Here is a 24,543-nt window from a genome sequence, read left to right as displayed (position 1 = left end):
TTTATATGTTTTACGAGTGTGGGATTAAAAATGCTTTTTTTTTTGTTGTTTTGTTGTGTAAGTATTGTTTTTTTTTTTATTATTATTTCTAACATTTTTATAACCGCAACATTTTTTTGTTATGTTAACACTGTTTTATTGAGATAACCTCTTTTTTGGTGGAATTAATTTTCTTGTTGCATTATTTGGTTTGTTTGCTTTATTATATTATAAATTTTATTTACAAATATGTAAATAACTACTATATAATATGAAGTACTAAGAAAAGAGTTAATGGAATTTATAATTTTTTTTACAGCGATTTACCGGATGAAGAAGACAAGAAATCGCCCGTACTCCTTCTAGGGGTCAATAAAATATCCGAGTCCCCATTCTTCGTCCGAAGGCGCATCACAGACCCGCACTCATCAGGGTCGATAAGGTTCTTCCGTCCACCGAAATCAAAGTACACGAGAGGTTTAAATGGAGACGAGAGATTGGAGAAGATCAGACAAGATCTGCTTGTCCACAAACACAAGCCGGATAGATACATTCCAAACAACAAACATGAGTTCTCCTTAGAACCGGAGACAAGGGGACGTTGCATCAAATTGAGCTGCGTGGGTAACTGTATCTGTGACAGGAAGAAATCCTCATCCAACCGAGGTTCATTCTCCTTTCATAGAACAGAAAATCGACAATCATCCTTATGTCCATCAGAACCATACGAAAGAGCTCAGAATAAAGATAACTCAGAAAATGAGATAGAGTTTAAGTATACGGAGCACATTCCAGATAACCAACCTTCTAGTAGCAAGCAAAATTCGTACAACGTGACGCCAAAATCAACTGAACGACGGCATTTTCTTCTCACCAATCTAAACGAGAGATTCCGCAAAACTCTCAGCTTAGACTCTCGTAAAATAGAAACCAACCGTGTCCTAAGTCTGCCACAGGAATCTCGTCCGAAATCTTTGCTAACCACAAATAATATTTGCGTGCAGCAGTACAAATCTGGTGACCCATTCATCACGTCAAATTTTGATAAAGCAAGTCAGCCGAAAAAGAAACGAAAGTCCTTCTTTTCTCTCGATACATTTTTCGATTCCAAGAAATCGGACACATCATCAATAGACGATTATTGCTCGTCGAAATATAAGCGATTCGAATTGGAAAGTGATGACTCGCCGTTATTCAGACGAGATTTATCTAACGGTGAAAAGACGCCAGATCTACTGAATCTGCCCGTAATCATAGATTCTGTACGTAAAAAGCAATCGGATACTAAAAGACAATTGGAGAAATTGGAAAATCATTATTACAAAAGTTTGAATAAGACTAGAGCTGTTATAGATGCTGTTCCAGCTGATGCGACTGATGACCAAGGTCCGAGCGGGAATTCCAACCACTTATTTGTATACGATGATGAAGTAGAGTACATAGAACCGATAAGAAGTAACTTTACAAGTCAAAGCACTTTGATTCTAGAAAAGAATCTATCTGCAGATGATACGCTAAAACCTGATTCAATTCTGACCATAAATACCGATGAAACAGATATAAAACTACCAAGTTCGACGGTATCTCCGAAGTCTAATGAAGTCAGAATCTCAGGAAACGACTTCGACAGTATAGGCGCTTATGAGATTGAAGTCAAAGAGTTGGATTTGTTGAAGAATTCTTCTAAGAAGCTAGTAGTCAAAGTGATGGATAAGTCGGTGGATTCAATCGGTAGTTGCTCGTTGGACGTCGACGCAAGCACGGACTGTTCAGGTACACTAAGCTACTTTCAAACCAATTTATACGAAGTAAACTTTGACTCAAAAACTGTATATCAACTACTAAAAAAGTGAGCTTTTCTATTCTCCATTCTTGCACTTGAAAGCACGAAAAGGAATCTCAAGCTCGATCTTATGAGATGTATATATATATTTTTTTTATATTTGTTAGTAAGGCCAGTAGTAACATTTAACATTTAATTATAATGGTCTCAAGAGAAATGGCCGAATTAACTATACAGCCTACTTATCTTCATTTTGTACGAATTGGTTTGAAATAGACAAAAATGTGTGTTTCTTCAGCATGTTCTGTAGTATCATTATTTATTTCATGCCTTGCATGGCGATAAATAAATTAAAAAAACATAATTATTCTTTATATTTCATTTAAGTATTAATAAAATATTTTTATTTTTATTATTTCAATGTGTTTTACTTTCTCCTTTCATTTTTAACGTGCTTAAATGTGATTGTCTGTTTCATTGTGAGCTATTAATTATTATTTGAACACATATTTTAGCTTACTTTTATTGTTTTAATGTATTTTATTAAATTAATGTTTTATTTACGAGAAACTTTCAATAATATAAAGAACAAAAATATATGCGCTCCAGCCTGTAATATCCCACTACTGGGCATAGGCCTCTTTCCCCGTGTAGGAGAAGGATCAGAGCTTAATCCACCACGCTGCTCCAATGCGGGTTGGCGGATATATTCCCTACTATGAGTAACGATCGCTATCAGGTGTATATGATAACAACCGGGACCGACGGCTTAACGTGCTCTCCGAGGCACGGTGGGGAGACCCACAAGGACTGCACAAACACCCAGACCACGGCAAACACCTGTGTGGCCAATACAAATGTTTTTTCATGTGCGGGGATCGAACCCGCAACCGCCAGCGCAACAGGTACAATCCATGGCTGTGACCGTTGCGCCAACGCGGCGTCAACAAAAATATATGTAATATTTGATTTTGTAAATACATATACATAGGTATTTGACTTTTTAATAATGTAATTATAAAGTTAGAGAATCTGGTTTTATTTTCGGATAAATTGTAAACATAATTGGACATAGGCCTCTTTCTCCACATAGGAGGAGGATCAGAGCTCAAATCACCACATTGTTGCACTGTTGGCTGGCAGATAATATGTATACATATTCATTATTATTGCTGATTAAAAAAATTATACATATCTAGAAACGTAATTTTATATTGATTAGTGGTAAATAACGCTGGAATTAAATAAATTGTATTTTTTGTTTGAAATTTAAATATACAGTTATGACTTGTCTGCCATGGTCTAGTAATTAAATTGCTTATAAATTAGTCAACATATTTGCATAATATTATCATAATTAACTTAACAATATATTATGCGTATCATCGTGTACGTGTAACATGCATAATTACGTCTGCATGTGTTCGATTTGCCTTAACTGTTAATAAAGTGCATTTTTTTTTAATAGTTTTAATGCTTATTATTATTATTATTTTTTACTTAATAGTTGACCGTGCCATTTTCATATCCATATTAAAGATTTAAAATAAATTTCCAGTTTTGTATGGAAAGCAGAGATAACCTTTTTATATGACATACTAGCTGACTCGGCAACCTTTGTCTTGCCGCTAAACGCTATTTAAAAATAGGGGTTGGTGCTAGAAAGGTGAAAATTTTGGGTTGTGTGTATTTCTCAATGCTAAATCATAATAAAAATATAAATAAATAATTTTATAAGGGGTTATAATAAATAAATAATTAACGGGTGGACTACCCTTAACATTTAAGGGGATGAAAAATAGATGTTCGAATCTCAGACCTACCCAATATGCACACAAAATTTCACGAGAATCGGTCAAGCCGTTTCGGAGGAGTTTAACAACAAACACCGCGACACGAGAATATTATATATTAGATTAGTTAGAAAAATATACCTACGCGGCAAAATTAAAGTTAAAAAAATCCATAACTACCTGTAATAAAATAAATTGTTTACGATACGAAAATTGTGTTTATTGTATTTGAAATCAGTCAATAAATTTTAAATAAATAGTGCTGGGACAATGATTATTATTTTTTGACGGAACACAGTTGTCAGTATGTCCTGGTCTCCACCACGGTCTTTTGTATACAGGTCATGTAACTGAGCCCAATTTCAGTAGGTACTAAGAAATTAGTACGATAGTGTCATAACTTTTTGTTCGTGTCAACGCCGCTGTACGTCACTGCTATCGATGGATGCGGTCACATGGTGCGGTGCGCAGTGCACACTGCGCACGCCGATTGAGTGACGTTTCATTATAATTGGTTATATTGAGTGACGGTTCATTGTAATTAGTTATATTGACTGAAGTTTCATTCTAATTGATTATATTTTAAAATATAATCTATTGTCATACCTCTGGCGGCCGTAAATTGAAAAGAAAAGCGCAACCATTAAGCCGACGTAACCCCACTACTGTTGTTGCACGACCTGGGTATAAAACCATGTTCTCCACTCTACATGACATTGGCGGAATCAATCGTTACCTACTGGCACAATTGAAAGCCATTAAATCAATTAATTCTTTATGCTTTACAAAAAGATTTTTTTTTGCAGAAAAATGCATTTTATAGATGATACCAATTAGTTGAACTAAAAAAAAAATAATAATTAAAAATGAGAATTCTTTACAATACAATTAAGCAAATATTTGACGTGCAGGAATTCATATTTATCCATATTATTAGAGATTAGTCAACTCTCAATTGTTTTAATTGTGTACGTTCCTTTACACGTCTGCTTCGCCTCATTGCTCGTAATCGTAATAAAATTACATAATTTAATGTTTTAAAATCTAGTTAATGTCTCGAATGAGTGTTAGTTAAAATATCCGAGGATAAAAATATATTCATTTGGTTTTCTAAAATATGTTCTGCTATGAGTATTCATTTTACTACAATAATAATACAAGCCCACAAAAAAGTGCTCTATATCTTTCATCAGTTATGTATTTCGATGCGAAGAATCCGAATTTGGGATACATTCGGTCTCTTCACACCTACTAACTTTGAGTAAATTTTAAAACTGCCAAAAATGGTTTAAATTAATCGCAAAAAATGCATTTATGTATATAAATTCCTTATTTTTTTGTGGGCCAGTGTAATTTATTTATTCCTATATATATGATAGTAGTTAAGTATGATAGTAGTTAATAAGTTTTGAGTATTTAATAAGCACTTTGCGTTACATATTTGTGAAAGCTATTAATTATAATAAATGAATGAATGATAGAGGCACACGTACACGCTTAAAGTAATAAAAACGGTAACTTCCAAAAAGTATCTTTTCGATATATTTTTGAAGAGCTGATCGCCTTAGAACATGTCACACAAACCAAACACGATGACGCAAGATCGAATCTAGAACACGTTTTTGCTAAAATAAACTTGTTTCTTATTAATAGGTAGCCTTATATTTTAAAAACACAAGTAAAAATTCATACACGACCTGACACGATTCTTTTGAGAAAATGTTTGAAAACAAGTGTTTTGTAAGATCTTAAATTATATTATATAATATATTTCAATAACATTTAAAAATATTTGCATTAAAGTTGCAAATATGTGCACTTTCTCGTGTTGGCGTCATTTTACTCATCTACATATTTTTCTGTTCTAATTTTATTGATTTATGAATGTTTTAATTACGTAACCTCAGTTGTTTTCAATATCTGGGTTCTACATAGCGCATAGAATGCAAATTTAAAATTGCATATCGCTAACAAAGATCACATATTTATTACACACAAGCATATTGACACATCGGCCTCGATTGTGCCCACGCACTTCTCACTAGTTCGGTCATTGGCGTCTGAACACTTGACGGATACGCGCGTACACATCATAATAAGCCATTTATCGTGTGTATACTCATAAACACTATAAAATCTATGTATAAACGGTTCCGTGAATGAATTATTAAATGAAGATTCACGCTCGCCGACCGTGAAACGGAACGGACTAAACCGGCCGTAACTGCAGTATAAGGGTGACGTCTCGCAAAAAAAAATAAAAAGTTTTGAGTTTGACATATCCAATTTCATAGGCTAGTTTTCTGAAATACTTTTGTAAATTTTACGTAAAGTAATATGATATGTGAAAAATAAGTGCGTACGTTGTCGTTTGTTGTTCGTAATTGTTGTACAATTTGCGTCTTTGTTGTCCTACACCGGTGAGTTGTTTCTATTGTTTCGTGTTTAAATTTTAGTTGACCAATAAGTTCTACCTACGATTTTCCTTGACAAATTATTTTTGATTCAGTAAAAGTTTTGTTATTTCTCAAGATTGTGTGATATCTTTGATTTCGAATTGAGATGAGTAATGTTTCTGTTAGTTACGTCCGTGTTCATATTACAAGAGTTGGTCATAAATCATATTAATTCATTCTCTCCTTATATGAAGAAAGCATAATTTATGTTTTTTATATCTTCAAAGACAGTTAAAATAAATTTCAATAATTTGTAGAAATAGACAATTAATAATTTATTTTCTAAATATGTATGAACATCGAAAAAAGGCAATCAAATGACATCACATTTTAACACCTATTTTATATCATCGATGAGGAAATTATTATTTAAAGCTATATAGTAGTAATGTACATTTTACAACCAATATGACACACAGTTGACACTAAAAATGTTTATGTAACCATCGTTATGTGAATTTTAAAGTTACCTAAATTTGTATATAAGTTTTAAGGCCGGTTTCACCAGTTATGGATATCCTGCACATAAGTTACAAATAGGCTTTAAACTTAAGCCATTAGGTATGTTTCACATAAATCAATAAATTACAACTTCCAGATTCATATTTGCAAATAGAAATATTTCATAAATAAAATGGGTTTTGATGGTAAAAAAGAACATCAAATGTCATAACAGTGAAACAGGCCCTTAATGTTTATGTTTAATAATATTTCTAGCAAAACATTCAATCATTTGTTGTGATCAATGAATTGTTATGGTGACAAATAAGTATGGACGATTTCTCCAATGTCATGTGAACTGATAATCTAATAAAACAGGCTATTCACCAAATTTGTAGTCAATCACTAAAAATTTCCAATATATCAGCCCTGTTACAAGGGAAATGGTCACCATGATAGTATTACGTTTTAATTAATTAAATGTAGAGAACTAACAAAGAGAATGTAGATTGAACGCAAATTTAAGTACAGATTTTACTAAAATATTCTTCTTCAAATGATATCAGTGACATGACAAGAATGAGGCATCTCATAATAATTTACTGACCTTTTTCTTAAAAATATCTTATAGAATTATTTCTCTCCGTACTCCGGTTAATTGTAGCCATATTATATTAAGTCACAAACAAAATCTCATCCTCAATATGATATAAATAAAATGCTACAAACTCAAATACTCCTAAAATTATTGCAACTATGTAGTCAGATATATAAAAAAAAAATCACTCAAATACGAGCATTAATTTCAAATTTGGTTGTAAACCTACATGAGCCTCAGTTACTGCTTCTATTTGATTCTGATTTTTTTTATGTAGCCTACAAATAGTTGGTATTACGTGTGATTTAATTTAATATTTTTTATGTTAGGGGATTTACCGCATTTGTAACTTTGATCCTTTTCTTATTTGGAGTTTCCAAATGACATTCACAGTAAGCCCATTAGGATAAAAAGTGGTCCTAATGACTGTGAAAGTTTATAAATTTATATCTCGTTTAATTTCTCTTATTGTGTCCACCTGTTTATATCACTAAATTCTTTATTTATGTCATCCAAATATTTGTTAACCAATATCCTTCAGCAAATATGCTGTGTCAATTGGTTGCATAATACCATTTAATATTTATTTTGTGTGGGTTAACTGGTCTTGTAAGTAAAATCGAAATAGTCGCTTGCACTATTCTGATTTTGGCAATAATTCTATAAAATTGGGTTAACGCCAACATATATAAAATTATCTGCATGTAAATAAAAATGTTTCACAAAATATTCAAAGACTACAAAACTCAGCAAAGGTTACAGCAATTTGGCTATTTTTTTTAACTCTATATGTTTTAAAACGTTCTTAAGAAATGAAGAGTTAAGAATATTGGAAAATTTTAGAAAAAAGTAGCATACATTTATGTATTTAACAGCCCGGATGTTAGAATAATGTCTGTTAGCACAAGCTTTACTACAAATGAAAACAAATTGGAAGAAACAAAAGAAAATAAACCTCCTTTTAACAATAACATTAACAGAACTTAAATAAAACATTACTTTTCTAATTAGCTGCCTACTGTAAAACTAAAACAATTAAAAACTTAAAAATATTTAAATATCAATATTACTAATAAACCAAATTTTTATTTGCAATTATTCATAAGTTTAAATTTTTAAATTACTTTAGCCAAAATTATACAAAACCGCGATATTAACATATTATATACCTATACACATAAAATGTTATATAAAATCTTATATTTAAATTAATTGTTTACAAACAGTAAACAATCAGATACGTCGTAAAGGTTTCGTAACAGCCATTAATTACAGACTAATGATAATTTTTTTTATGAAACCTTGCATATGAAATAACTACCTATTTACTTTAAAACATTAAAAAAAAAATAGAAAAACACACATTATATTGTTGTATATCATCAAAAATATTTAATTATGATGGGTTGGCTAAATTCTCTTAGTATAAACTGCATTGTTATCAATTGATTGTTCAATCCCTGCTCTTATGGCCGAAAACCTATAGAAAACTTGATTAAGAGCTAAATGTTTCTTGTGTTTTGTGTTTCTGGCCAACCAACATGATATCTTTTCCTTGCACACACACAAACATACACAGAAACACAAACATACACACCAACACAAACATACACATATACCAACACACACTTACATACACGCACACACAAATACATATTGGTAACTCTTAGATGAAATCATGCAGACATATCTGTTACAAAATTACTATTTTATTTCATTTTTTTTTGGTTTTGTTTGTTTCTTGTTTTTTATTATTTCACTCTTAACCTACTTAATATTAAAAATTATGTATGTTATCTTTTGTAGAATGTAATGTAACTTTATAATCTATAATGTAACTTAGAACTCTGAACAACTCGTGGCAAACTAATGAAAAGTAAAAATTGTAGAATTCTTAGGAGGCAAATCTCTTCTCCTTACTACAGATAGCTCAGCTACCTAGCTAGGAGAAGTAGAGATCCAAATAGTAATTGCTTTCAAATTAAACCTAGAAACTGATTGTTCCTTTTTTGTCACTTGTTACTTGAATATGTTGTGTAAATACGAAAATAAATAAATATTAAATATTATCTTTTCCTCAGGTCTGTCCGAGTGTAAAGCATCTTAATAATTTATTTTAGAATCTTAAAAATAGTTAATGATTGGCAATATCCAGATCTTTTGCAATGTAATATGTACATATTCAACAATGTGTTGTCAAAAATATTGATAACCAATTATATAATTGTAAATAAATAAATGTGTGTTTATACTATGTGTTTGAAGAATACACAGTTGTCTACCCTAAGGCAGGCAATTTAAGGCCTTTTTGGTAACAGCTGATTGATCCAAATTTATAATATTTAGTGTTAAAATACAAACTTACTAACTGTAAAAATTGTGCCCACGACTCTGGAGCGGAAAGCACTTGACAAAATAGAAAGTCAATTTGGATTTAGAATTTGTTCCATAGAAGTATTGCTTATTTAAGTTATTAATAAAAATATTGTTTTCTGATTACCCTCCTTGAATATGTTTATTTTTTTTTTTTTTTGTTAATTATTATTTTAATATTATTTATGCCACATCTCAGTTAGATATTTGTTCATTTTCAGAAAGGCCTGTGTTTTAGATAAAAGCTGGCTGTAAGCTGTAGCTGATTTTTTTTTTAAATATACAAAATTGATAATCAATCAATCAATCAATCAAAAAAAAGCTTTACTCCAATAGGCCCCAAGAGCACTTTCGAATCGTCATTTCAAAAATTAAAACTTTAAAAATAAATTATTATTTTTGTAAAAGTAAAGCTACCACCGATTCGGTATGTAATTAGAGTCCGGACAGGAATCGATCCAACAAATACTGGATACAAATGCAAAATTAACCACAAAGTTTGTCAGATTAGTTTATATACATATATGTATAATTATAAGTATGAATGTTGCAAGAAATGTGAGACGTGCTGTTTAATGACATAAAGTTGGCTCTGCACCGTCAAGGTCAAGGTACAATCTAATTGCCTTTTATATGAAACAGGACCTGTTTTGAATAGCCAACATTGTATACCTATAACAAATATGATATGTACCTAATTATACTAGATACATATGTATATATATATATATATATATATATATATATATATATATATATACACACATATGTATCTATCATATATTAAGACTAGACAGTTAGCGCAATGTGTAGTGACCCTGCTTTCTGCTCAGGTGGGTTCAATTCAGCCCGAATCTGAGTGTGATATAGAAATTTATATATAAATAGGTATATTTATTGAAAAAAAATGTATATCAGTCAGCTATTACCTATATACATAAACATTAAGTTGCTTACCTTAAAAACAGGCGACTGTGTCTGTATGTTGAAAATATAAAAAAAAATTGTACCTATTTATAGTTTGTTTATAAATTGCAATAGTCGGCGAATGTGCAGGTGTACACCTGACGTTAAGTGGTTATTGTTGCCAGTAATCTTGTGTTAGCAATGAGCTTATTTCAGATTTTCTGGCTTTTAAAATATTGTAAACAGTAGGATAGAGCCAAGAGTAATTGAGTGTTTTCTCTAAATTCTAATTGTCATTATTATTATTATTTGACTTTTTATTTTATTGAAAAAAAAAAATGTAGAAATCGATAATTTGGCCCTCATTACTATCAATATTCTATTGAATTTAAATGTGGATTAGTTTACTTTAATTGTTAAAGACACCCCTTTTTAAGCGACTTAAAAAACGATGTTGAGAACCCATTCAATTGTTTTTTTTTTTTTTTTTTTTTTAATGTGTGTTACCTCATCTTATCCATTTACTAGATGTAGGTACTGAATTTGATAATACTTTTTCCTGTATTCAAAAGCTCTTTCATTTCATGTTGTCCTATTTACATTTGGGCAACATCTGAGCCGTAATTTTTCAGCTATACCAAATACTACGTATTTTATTGACTTGGAATATGTCAATGATATTCTCATTTGATCACTGGTTAAAGTGTAAAAAAGTAATTATTTTTTTTGAAAAGATACGCCAATGTTTAGGACACTTTTACTAGATTTGTTTTGACATCACAATCACGACCTTGTATGATAAGAACTAATCTAGCAGATATTATATTTATTTATCAATAGTAATTCATGCATCGTGTTGCTTAATTCTGTTGTTACTTAAGAATGTGTGACTATTTCCTAATTTATTACAATCGTAAGTTATTAACTAATTCTATTGTTTACTTTTAATTTTAAAGCTTCACCTCATTGCCTGAGACCAGGTTTTGTTGTGTGTTCGTGTCTGTCTGTGTATTTTGTTTTATTAGATATTTCTTCATCAGTCATTAAAAATACCTCTGTTAATAGATATGTAACATTGTTAGTGGAAAATGTTCATATTGATCATGTTGGTTAAAAATAATTAAAAATTTTGACTGTATAATTTTCTTTGCATTGTTTTTTTTTTCTGTGTGCTTGATATTTATGTCCTTATCCAGTTAAGAATTCGTCATTATTAAATTATTCTAGATTATTCCTAAAATAATATCCTCAGATGATTATTTGTTTGAAAACTTACGAAATTTGTTTATTGTTACAGATACCACATCCGGCAGTTTGAATCTCTTGACGCCGTCGTCAACAACTAGTCGGATAAGGGATTTCACGTCACGGATACAAGAACGTGCGGCGTCTAACTTACAGCCCAGTTTGACGCCTAAGGCAATATCACCAGCCCGGACCCCAGACGATCAAACACCGACCCCAAGAAGATCGGACAATCTCCTCAAGCCACCCCCGAAAATCCACGTTGATTCGTCAAGTCATAGATCCAGAAGTCACCACAAAAAACGTGACGAAGTTCCTCAGAAGAAACCTAGTTATCTTAACTTAGCCTGTTCAGTAAACGGATATACTAACCTAACTACCTACGACTCGAAGCTACGTCAGGACATCAACAAAAGTCGCGAAGCTTCCCCCATAAGACCGATCACACACACATACCAGTATCGTAGTGAAAATAACTCCCTCCTTGTACCGGTGCCCGTCAGCGCTAACAAACTGCTGGTACCGACCTTCGGACCTCATGATACTCGCACGAATTTGACACCAAAAGCGCCTTCAAAGGCGCACACAGATCCTCACATAGCTTCGCCCTCGCATGCCTTCATGGCTGCTGAAAATAAACAATTAAAAAACGATTTTTTAGGCCCCAGCATGACGACCGCGAGTCGTCCCTATATATCAAACGAGAGCAAGACTTTTGCGACGTCGATGCTCCATCAGAAAGATGAGGTGGATAACGCTAAAGAAATGACGTTCAAGTCGAGTTATTCGGAGACCAACTTCAGGCAAACGGTCACGAACGGGAAGGAGTCGAGGTTCACGTCGGAATCGTACACGATATCCTCCAATGGGATGTCGAAACGCATGGAAATTACGAAGGAGAATGGAGAAAAGTTGACGAGTCCAATGAAAAGCTTCATACAACAAAGGGTCGAAAGGTTATACGGTCCGGGAGCGCTAGCTCAAGGATTTTTCAACCAGAAGAGGCACAAATTGAAGAGTTCCAGCGAAGATGATGACCCAAAAGTCTTAACGGAGAAATCACTGAATTGTCCTAGCGAAAGATTCGTAACACCGCGCAAATCTAGCGATAGCTTCGACAGTGAGAACATTTTTACAAGTCCGACTAACGAGGATCCGACGGTACTCCCAGTTCTAAGGCATTTGAGGCCAGAGTTCCGCGCGCAATTACCTGTCTTATCTCCCAGAAAAAGCTTAAAATCAGATCTTTCCCCTCAAAAAGTAGAACAAGACATTCCCGAGCCAATAAAGACTGAACCTGAGAAAGTTTGTGAAGTGACAAATGGTGTTTCTGTGATAAATTTAGACGAATCAAGTGAATCGGTAAATGGTGTGAATGGTGTTGAGAACTTGCAAAAGGTCAACGGTGATGTGGTTAAGGATGCACATTATTTCTTAGATTTGGAAAAAAAGGAGACTGAAAGGCTAATCGCTCTGGCTGTCGGGGCGGAAAAGGAGTTGGAGAGTTTACAGGTAATTATTTAAATTTTTCTTAATGTTACTTAAAATCTAGGAGACATTTCAAGACATTTTTTTTAATGTGATTCTTTACGTATACTGACTGACTATCGTCTACTAAGTATGTACCAACTTTACTTCCTTTCTAAATCAGTTCAATATACTTAATGTAAATTAAGGGATTAAGGGATTTGCAGAAAATAGGATGTAAATTAAGGAACTGAAACACAAAAAATAATTTAAAATTTTCTTTTTTAAAAAAATAGTCATTAACTATAAATTATTTTACTTTAAAACATTGTCATAAAAGTGATCTTGACTAGGTTCGAAAATTACATCCTAAATTATTCTTTATCGAGAATAAAAATTATAATGTCTAATGAAATGTATAATTTGTATTTTTACATTTATTATGTTGTGCTCATGTAAGTGAATCCAGTGAGAAAAAATTCTTATAATGTGAATTTTGGATTTAAAACTTTACATATACACTGTACATCCACAGAGTATAAATATATATTGTTTTCTAATGTTTACGCGAATGTTATAAAATATTTATTTATTATTTATTTATTTAGTTTTAGATTTAAAAATTAAATCTGATGTTCGTCTACAGCTTCTGCTCTATTTTCGAAAATTTCATGCACGCTTAGCTCTGAATGTATTTAATATGAAACAATTTTTTCATCTTGTCATCAAGCAACAAACGTAAAGCTCCCCTAAAAAAAATCAGATTATTGTTTTATTAAGGCAGAATTAACATACAAATCTTTGACTTTTGCTAATATTTCTTCATTCAAATTGGCTGAGTGCTTACAACAGCAAAGAATATAGCCCTCTCTTTTCCCGTGGGTGTCGTAAGAGGCGACTAAGGGATAACACTGTTCCACTACCACCTTGGAACTTAAAAAGCCGACCGATGACGAGATAACCATCCAACTGCTGGTTTTGAAATAAACAGGTTGAAGACGGGCAGACGGCGTCTTCGGTGCGACAAAGCTAGCCCTGCGGTCACCAAACCGCCTGCCCAGTGTGGTGACTATGGTAATGGGCAAAACATGTGAGCTCACGTCATTTTTGGCGCGAACTTGTGGAAGCTTATGTCCAGATGTTGACTGCGATAGGCTGATGTGTGTGTGCGCGTGTGTGCTTGTGCGTGCGCGTGCGTGCGCGCACACGCGTACATGTGTGTGTTCGTGCGTACGTGCGCTCACACGCGTACATGTGTGTGTTCGTGCGTGCGTGCATGCGTGCATGCGTGCGGGAGTGCGTGCGGGCGTGCGTGCGGGCGTGCGTGCGTGCGGGCGTGAGTGCGTGCGTGCGTGCGTGCGTGCGGGCGTGCGTGCGTGCGTGCGTGCGTGCGGGCGTGCGTGCGTGCGTGCGGGCGTGCGTGCGTGCATGCGTGCGGGCGTGCGTGCGGGCGTGCGTGCGTGCGTGCGTGCGTTTGTCTGTGTGTATGTATGTATATTCAATAAATAAATAAATAAATAAAACACTATCAAATTAATTTCAGAATAAAGAGAATGTAAGTGAGGAAGTACTTGGTTTACTCCGTGCGGCTTCAGGAAAGGCGAGACTGTTGGCAACACAGAAGATGCAGCAATTTGAAGGTGCAGTTAAAACTTAAATTTAGTATTACTATTTTACTTATAAATTGAGCAAATATTACAAGTGTTTCTACTGTGTGAAAAATTAATAATATCAATATAATAAATGTCGACAGGTGTTTTGTTAATTTAAATAGAATAATATATATTTACACGTTTGGAAGTTCGAATATTTCGTTACTTTTGGTAGGGGAGCTCTACCAAAGGGGAGGGGAGTTTGGTAGTGACTCCCGTCAGAATAACATAATGGGGGTAGCTTTGCACTTTATGAATTACTTTCACCGTAGGTACTCGAGCTCTTTATAGGTATTATAGTGGCGAAGGTCTAGGGCAATCATCAGATTCGTCGAATTGATTATTAGAAAAACTCGAGCGCGTCAGATTATTACAGACACTTCATCTTGATGTTCTCGTTGTACTGACCCTAAATCTGACAATTATGTGAAAAAATTCCTTAAGCTGATAGTTTGAAACAAAATTTATCCATTCTTACGATCACACCCACCACGAAAACCGTAATATTAATATTTTCCCCTCATCAGAAACACGTAGGGCCCATATACTATTAACATCTGACGCGATCGTGTATCTATTTCTTTATGACTGACTACACGCTCTACCCACCGCTGAAAGGGCATACGTCATATTAACTTTTTTCTCTTTAGCCTCTAAAAAATCAATAATGTTCCACAACGTTCGAGTAAATCCATATTTAGCTTTTTGACCTCCCACTACAATTTCTTTAATGTCTCTAAATGCACAATAAAATAATAAATAAATAAATTTTCAGGCCTCTGTTACAACAATATAAACGAGCGGGGTGATGAGCCGTTCCCGACCACTCTGGAAGACCTGCAGGGCTTCTGGGACATGGTCTGTCTTCAGGTCAGGAACGTGGAGGCCCTGTATGAACACCTGGATCAGTTACGTGCTAATGATTGGCAGGAGGTGAGTTCTTTGTTATGTTTTCTTATATTGATAAACAATGATGATAACAATGATGCTATTTTGCTGTGGGTTTTTGAGTAATTTCTCTATATCATTAGGAAACAACCGCTCTGGTGTAAAGGTGTGAGTAGTAGCCTAAAACGCCTTTGCGGTTGCTATTCCCGCTCGGGATGGATATTTGTATCTGTACAAATATTTCTTTCCAGTTTGGATCTCCATCTTTGTGGGTCTCCCAATCTTGAATCGGAGAGCACGTTAAGCTGTCGGTCCCGGTTTTTATGCGCATAGTTGGGAATATATTCGCTGACCCGCAGTGGAGCAGCATGTTGGATTAAGCTCCAATCCGTCTCCTACACGGAGAAAAAGGCCTATGCCCAGCAGTGGGATTATTTGTGACGGTGAAGAGACCCACAAGGACTGCACTAATACCCAGACCACGGCAAACATCTGTATGGCCAATACAAATGTTTGACATGTGCGTGTACCGAATTCGCAACTGACAGCGCAACAGCCACAAACCAGAGTTGTGGCCGTTGCGCCGACGCGTCGTCAATTATAATTTTGAACAACGCGACTTGACGACGCGTTGTTCAAACTTATAATTTAAGTTAATTATGATCGAATTTCGCCCACTGGGCGACCACTATTTATATATTTTATAGTTATACATTTAATACTAAATAATAATAAAACCACATTATTTCCCAGCTGGCGCCCCCAGTGTCGAAGGCGGCTCCATCCCCCAGACGCACCCCTCGTCCCCCCGCCCCTGCTACCCCTAGTGTGAAAAATGAAAAGGCTCGCCTTGCCGCTGAGAAGAGGGAGGCGGATAGGAAGGCTATGTTGGAGCACCGCAGGTGTGTTTACTAATACTGTTTAACCGACTTCAAAAAAAAGGACTTGAAGTAATACTTCTTTACACACGCTCGACTTGGGGAGTGTTGGTGCAGTCCTTGTGGGTCTCCCCACCGTGTCCCGGAGAGCACGCTAAGCCGTCGGTCCCGGTTGTTATCATGTACACCTGATAGCGATCGTTACTCATAGTAGGGAATATATCCGCAAACCCACATTGGAGCAGCGTGGTGGATTAAGCTCTGATCCTTCTCCTGCATGGAGAAAGAGGCCTTAGCCCAGCAGTGGGAAATTACAGGCTGAAGCGACTCTAGATAGCATTCTCTATAATATATGCGTTAACGTTCTACTAATATTATACTGGTAAATGCAAAAGAATATGACGATGGATGTATCTATGCTCGTTACTCTGCCGCATAATAATTGTATTTACTAGCAAAAACCGACTTCAATTACATCGACAAGTAATACAACGTAAGTAGACGAAAAAATTAACAAACACTAGTCGTCATTACGATTTTCGAGGTTTCCTCTCGATTTCTCTAGGATTCCATTATAAGATCCTGGTTTCCTTATCATGGTACCACCCTTGGGATATCTCCTTTCCAACAAAAAAGAATTATCAAAATCGGTTCATACACGACGAAGTTATCCCCGAACATACATTAATATATATATATACGGTCGAATTGAGTAACCTCCTCCTTTTTTGAAGTCGGTTAAAAACTACTGGACCAATTTTAATGAAACTTGGTACGCAGAAAGCTACTTTTTATCCCGACATTCCCCCGGGATCGGAAACTACACGGGTGAAACCGCGTAGTGCAGCTAGTTCGTATGTTGTACCATACATAAAATGTATAAATTTATTTTTTTATAATCTAGAACAGCAATGGCCAAATGCTTACATTCTATTCTAATAAAGGGTTATCTATAAATTACGTTCCGCCTTAAGGGGGTTCCACGAAGTGTGACATTGTGTGACAAGGGGTTGGGAAAGGTCCAATTTTGTGACATTACATTTAAAAATTTTATATATATATAATTGTTAATATTAAAATAAATTTGTTTTTCATACCTATGTATAATAAAATCATCATCAATCCAGATGATGATTTTATTGAAAATAATTTAAAAGAAATATAAATAATGTAAATTTTTTTCTATACAACTAGCAATCGGCAAACAAGCGTTCAACTCACTTGATGGTAAGCGATTACCGTAGCTTATAGCCTGCAACACCAGAAGCATCGCAAGCGCGTTGCATACCCTACCACCAACTCCCCCCAGGATGTTAGAACTGGATGTTTTTATTTAATAAAGAAAGCATAAAGTTTGAAACACACACGTTGGTGACGTCACACTAGGTGGGGAGGCCTCATAAATTTGACCATCTGTGACGGACGGAGGAGGGCCAAAAAATCTTTAAATTCGTGTGAAGCAATTTGTGGATAGATTAAGTCGTCTATATTTGGACAAAATAATGAGCTGATTTATATTATCATTACAATTTTTATTTCAAATAGGTATATGACGTTATATAACATGATTTGAAATTAATTGAATTGTGTCTAATTCAGCTAGCTAAAAGCGGATTTCGTAAGGATTCACGTTTTTTTTATGATTGTCGATCCTATGCATGTAAAAATATTAACATTGAAACAGTCAAAATATTTTTTGTACCCGTATCAATTTTAATGAACTTTTTAATGTGTTATTAAGCTATCATAAATCACACTGTTACCCCGTTTTAATAAATTATTGATTCGTTTACTTAAACTTGTCCACCACAAAAATAATCAAATCATCCTTATTTAATATCTTTACCACCAAATGTGTCTGTACGATGATGAATCCCCGCTCTTCCTATTTATGTCAATGTGTATGTATGTATGTACATATGTTTATGTATGTTAATATTCTCAGACGCGTGGCTCGCTCTCGTCAGGTAGCGAGTGGAACGATGCCAGACCGGAATACAACCGGCGAGGGAAGCCAGGTGGGGCGCTTTGTATATTATTATTTATAATAATAAATAAATATCTTTACCAAACTAACATACACGGTCGTCTGTTCCTAAGGTAAGCAACTAATGCTTGTATTATAGGTAACATCCGACCGATACAAGTACATGTTTTTTATTTATAAATACATGTAGAAATAAGTATAAATAATCACCCGGACCCAATTGGGAATCGAACCCACAACCCCTGGAGCAGAAATCAGGGCCACTACAACTGTTCCAACGGGCTAGTCTTCGTATACTTTATTACCACCCATCTGTGCAAATACAAGTTTTAATTCGTTTTTTTATACATATAGTATTAGATATCAGAAATTAAAAGATTTATTACAATGGCAATAACCAACAATAAGAGTATGCAGCTTTTTACTTACTATTTTATATATTAATATCTATTGAATATCTTACAATTGGCCAGAGTTGAATGAACAATTTCAACTTTTAAATTTACTAAAAAAAAATTATTTCTAAAAATGAAACTAAAAACAACCTCGCTAACATTTCTTTTTTCTTTTTACAGGAGGTAGAAATCTTTGTAGGTAAAAGTACAAAATCAAAGGTCGCCCAAGGGGACTGTCCCGAGAACGTTTCAAAGGAATCCGTCACACAGAGCTGATTTATTATAACCTCTTAGTGTACACCGTCTGAAACGTAATCAGGGTCACAGCATATTCGTGATTGTCAGTTTTAATTTGCATTATTGTATACTCATATAAAAAAAGCAAAAAAAAAATTACAAAACAAAAAAAAGTCATATTTATCATTGGACAAGTATCTAAATTTGCTTAAGAGCAATGAATGTAAATTAAAACTGAAATAAATTTTGTATGTTAATTTTTTAACAATTTTTCAGTTTTGTCTGTTCTGAAATTATTGCTTAATAGTTTAATACAAACACAATGTCACAGGAGACAAAATTGAAAATAAAATCATTCCTATTATAAAATGACAAATCCTATCGGCATATTTATGAACTATATAAAGAAAATTAATGCTCGTAGTCGGCCTGAATTTAATATTATAGTAAAATGCACTTAAGCTGATCAAATAAGGATTATTATAGATATAGCTTTTTAATATGCACCAGATGTCAACACAATAATAATTTTTTTTTCATAGATCTTAACCAATTTATAATAAGCGCTTAACGGAAATATATGTAATATTTTCCTTTTAAAACATTAAAAATTACATTACATTAATTAGAAAAGTTAAAAATGCTATTCAGGAATTATTTTAGACTAGCTGACCCGGCGAACTTCGTATCGCCTAACAGTCGATTCTTTAATTTTATTAATTTTTTTTTTTACAATTTTTCTCTCCGTAAGAACCATCCTCGTACTTCAAGGAATATTTTAAAAAAAGAATTAGCGAAATCGGTCCAACCGTTCTCGAGTTTTGCGCTTAGCAACACATTCAGCGACTCATTTTTATATTATAGATGTATCAAAAATAGTATGCAAAAGTTGATAATTAAATATAAAGAAGTGTAAAGATTTCTTTCTGTGTATTTCAAAATGTCTAAAAGTTGTTTATGGTAAGTTTTGGATTGTGTATCAATGAAGTTAATTGGTCGCTTAGAAACGTTTCATCTCAAATATCCTAGTACTTACAATCAATATCAATCGATATTATAGTAGGTATTGTTACTAAAAAAATAATAGAAGTAAAATATTATATATATTTCTAGTTCTATTTATATATCAAAATGACAACGGATTATGATCTCTAACAATGTTTATCGCTTGATTCGACAAAATTTGATAAAGGAATCTTAGTATTGCTAGCAATTTAACGGTGAATTATAATATTGCCAGTTAAAAAAAATCAAAATTCAAACAACAGTATTATTTGTCAATGTAATTCAAGTTTGTGGGTAAATCCTTGTGTATGGTCTCAAATATTTTTTTTATACAATCAAATTTAAACCAATTTCTAACAGGCATGGGATTGAATAAATGTATATATATGAAAACTGATAGAATTTGGTTGTTTAATGATGACAATGAGATAACAGTCCAAATTATTTTTTTTACGACTGATATTTTGAAATTTTTTAACAGGTTTTTATGTACAATGTATGTTTTATTTAATATACGATGAAATGTAATTTCGCTCACAGTGTTGTGATCATTAAAAAATCAAACGAATTATTATAATTTTTTGAATACCTACTCAATTATGGAACTTTAAGTCTTATTGTACACTAATAACTTTGTTTAAAATTGATAATGAATTTGAATAAATTATTGTTTAAATGTATGTTTTTAGTTTTATTTGATTTCTACGATTTTTTGTTATTGATTGTTAATATCCCTCTTGCTTCAATAGACAAGATATTTTAAAGTCGACGGTCTATTGTTCAGTTACGTTCAATCCTTTGATCTTTAGGATTTTTTTTTTTTTTTTACATGTGATATACATCCACGGGCTTATGAACCCATGTCCTTTTTTATTTTCAAAAACATGCTATTTTTATTTTTTCTATTTCAAGGTAGGCGTTGCTCAGCAACATCGCTGTTCAAGTCAGACTATGTTTTTAATGTCTCCAAAAGAGACGTGAGTCCACCGACCGGTTCTTAATCTAATGTATCGTACAATTTTTTTTTTTTTTTTTAATTATTTCCTTATATATAATACTATACTTATATCTAGCTTAATCATATTTTTTTTTTTTTACATGCGTAATAATCGTTTTCTTAAAAATATATTTTTTAATATTATCTATATTATTACCAACTTACTCCTCCCAAGCAAAGCAACCTATTCGAATTTTATTTTGACATCCCGAGAATACTCTCAACGACGGCGGTGTCTCTATTATGAATCGCCATCTTGAGACTATGCTCGAGGATGTCTTTTTTCCGTAGCCTCCGCCGCCCTCCCGACGAAACGACAGATCGCGTCATCTCTGTAGTCGGTGTAGTAGACACAAGCCTTGGTGTGTCTAGTCACCGCGACTATCGCGTGCGAAACGCTGTCATGTATTCGCAGCCTCCCACTCCTCGTCTGGATGACGATGACACTCACTCGTCTGGCCCTGCGCCTCGTGGATAGTCAAGACACGCGACTCCTCCCCTTTCCCGTATCCCCGGTCCACCAGCAACTTCTTCTCTTTCTGCGTGAAGACCAGGTATAGGGTCCAGTTCTGTCTTGCAGAGATTTGCGCGCCCGTGAAGCTTTCCACGCGCAGGGAACGGATTATTGGGCTTGAGCTATAAATATCATTGTAGACCTCGCTGATGGCGAAGGCGACATCCTTGGGGTTTCGGTGCGTACAAGATAGCTCCCACGATATGCCTGTTATCAGGGTTGGTCTGCTGTACCGCATCTTGAACAGGTTTTCCCTGTCGATGTACGGCAGCTGGTTAATATCTCCGATGAGGACCACCTTCTTGGCCCCTTATAGTCGGGCTGCCATCACTATGGCCCCGAAGTGGTTCATGAGGGCTTCATCTACCGTAAGACGGCTGATTTTTGCGCCCCCTCGAAAACCATTGACCAGTACGGAGGCCATAGTGCGCACCTTAGATTTGGCTTTAACGCCATAGCGGTGCGCCAGCTTCTCCTTAAGTTCTTTGGCAGCCTCGACTGTGGTCGTGATGACGACTTCCTCGTCCTCATCGAATCATCCCCGACTATGCGAGTTGTCTTGCCACATCCTGGAACCCCATTTATCCATTCCAGTGATGGTAGCCCCCAGGCCACGGAAGAATCATCGGCGTCACGGTTCCCCGCGATGGTTTGCGCCATCCGGAGTATCCGATCATCCAGCATTACTCTCGTGCATCTGGCCACTACCACCACCGGGTCCCCTGGTGGTGTATTGAAGATCTGAGGCTCTTGTTCCTGCCCATCAGACTCGACTGCGCTCACGAAGCCTGCTGTGATGTTATATGCAGCCATATACCTCCCCGACATATTTCCTTTGAGTATCTGTCGACTGTCGTTGTTGTAAATGGCTGCTTCGGCTTCTTCGAGTTCCACCTCCAGTAACTTTAGGTTGTTGTACTGGTAGGTCTGCATGATCTTATTGCATGTGGCCAGGCTCGCCTCTCGGTTTGCCTTTGTTATGGCCAGGAACTCGGTAAGGGCATTTTGCGCGTGTTCAGACGGTGTGGACGCTGGTCGAAGTCTTGGTGGTGTTACTTGCCCCATATCGGCCCTTGTTCGAACAGTTGGTGGCGCCTCCGGGTGCTTCGAACTTTCGTCCTCGGTGAACCTTTTCAACGCCTTAATTTGCACCTCTCTTGTATCGACCTGATTGGGGGACAAGTGGGGCGGTTTTTTGCCTCGTTTTGGGGAGATCGTCGATTGGATAAACTTCGCCATCGACATCAGGCTCGGTTTCGGTATGGCTTTTGTTAGATTGCTTAACTCAGCCTTTTGGGCCTCGACCTGTTTCTGTAGGCGCTCCGATCCGCTGGGTGTGGGCTCTTCAAGAGCCGGCGATGCGGGGGGCTTAGATGTCCTGATCTTGGGTTTTAGGTAGCCTAGATCCTCCCCCCTGTCTTCGTATATAATAACCTCGTTGTTCAGTGAGGCCGTTAGACACCCGTACCTGTCTGATACGTTGCCTTTGTCATATCCGACTCTCATTGAGTCCACACTGATCCTTCCGGGGGGGCCCCCGGAGGCCTTGTCCAGCCGCTGTAGCCACAAACTTGACTGCGCGAAGGCAGACCTTTCTCCTTCCTCGAAAAGCACGATTGTTTTATTTTTCAACCGCACCAGACGGTAAATTAAGTCGTCCTTCGGTTTTTGCGCAAGCGCCTCGATCTTAGAGCGCTTTATGCTTGTGTTTTGCGTGCTACCTGTCATCAGCAGGGCAAGCCCCGGCGAGACTACCAGATGATCCTGATCTTCGGAGCGACAAAAACTCATTCCGACTCTCTCCGCTTCGCTGTCCATAAACAGAGCCACGCATCTGGTCTTTATTCCCACTTCACCGCTTCCTTTCCATTCTTTGAATAAGGCCACTGGCGTTTTGCTGTGAGTAGGTTGCGGAGGTACGTTTTTATTGGCTCTCTTCTGGAACAAACCCTGCAGAGAAGATGGTGTGGTCTGTGTTATTTGGCCCCGCAGCGTTTGGGTATTTGGGGGCTGAGAAGCAGTTGCCCCAGGCTGGTAAACGGTATATGGGACACGGACCTGAACGTGTGTCGGTGTCTGTGTAATTGTGTTTGTGTTGGTAGTTGTTGTGACGGTACTGGCACCATGTGGTATGAATGCAGCCTGTGGTAGAGCGGTCGTGTTATTTCTTTTTGCAGCCAAGGAAGCGGCTTTTCTTGCGAATGTCAGGAAAGACGTTCTGCCCGATTCATTTTCCAAGATGGTGCGGAGCGAGGTCTGGTCTAGTTTTGTCTGAAGTTTAAGTTCCAGAGCCAGCCTTTCTCTGTCGAACCTCGGGCATTCCAGTAGAATGTGCAGAACTGTCTCCTGACAGTTTGAGTCGCAGATACACGAAGGGCTGTCCCTAAGGTGGAATCTGTGTAGATACGCCGCAAATCCTCCGTGACCGGTCAGTACTTGTGTGTCGACAGATGTTAGTGCCGATTTTCTTACCAGTTTGTAAGCGGTCTTTACGTCTGGTAGAAAGATTTTGATGACCGAGCCAGTTACCGAAGAATTGTATCTTTCTTGCCACAACTCGACAGTCTCTTCACGTATCCGCCTTCTGACATACGACACTGGAACTTTGTCCGCTCTTTCATTTCCCGGTGTACCTACGTGGGCCTTCAACCAAAAGAACCGCACCGTTCTATTGTCTTCTCGGATTTGCCTGATGCGACTCTTCATCTCAATGGCCAGAGGGTGGGTTACCGAAGGACTCCTTAGTAGATCAAGTGACGATCTAGAGTCGCTCAAGATGTTAATAGAGCTTTTTTTCGATTTCCTCGCCATGTCCACGGCTCGGAAGAGTGCGTACATCTCCGATTGGAAAACGGTGTTATGCGGTTCAAGCCGGAACGTGGAGTATCTTACTTCCTTACCTTGATCCCACCACGTTAGGGCTGCTCCTACTTTGCCATCTATTTTGCT

At 35.9% G+C, this 24,543-nt stretch overlaps 1 protein-coding gene across 1 annotated transcript in view; it reads left to right on the top strand.

The window, feature by feature from the left end:
- Window positions 1–20,763, top strand: part of LOC123667986 — a 53,213-nt gene extending 32,450 nt beyond the window's left edge. Inside the window, exons 3-10 of the mRNA XM_045601810.1 lie at window positions 299–1,752; window positions 11,627–13,086; window positions 14,585–14,681; window positions 15,469–15,626; window positions 16,335–16,483; window positions 18,405–18,477; window positions 19,022–19,073; window positions 20,085–20,763. Of these exons, the coding sequence (XP_045457766.1) occupies window positions 299–1,752; window positions 11,627–13,086; window positions 14,585–14,681; window positions 15,469–15,626; window positions 16,335–16,483; window positions 18,405–18,477; window positions 19,022–19,073; window positions 20,085–20,107 (3,466 nt within the window). The 3' untranslated portion in view covers window positions 20,108–20,763. The remainder of the gene's footprint in view (window positions 1–298; window positions 1,753–11,626; window positions 13,087–14,584; window positions 14,682–15,468; window positions 15,627–16,334; window positions 16,484–18,404; window positions 18,478–19,021; window positions 19,074–20,084) is intronic.
- The last annotated feature ends 3,780 nt before the right edge of the window (window positions 20,764–24,543 follow it).

Source organism: Melitaea cinxia, chromosome 29 (assembly GCF_905220565.1).
Source record: "Melitaea cinxia chromosome 29, ilMelCinx1.1, whole genome shotgun sequence".
Lineage (NCBI taxonomy): Eukaryota > Metazoa > Arthropoda > Insecta > Lepidoptera > Nymphalidae > Melitaea > Melitaea cinxia.
Note: the sequence above shows the minus strand (reverse complement) of the source record. Positions and strands in the feature narration are given on the sequence as shown.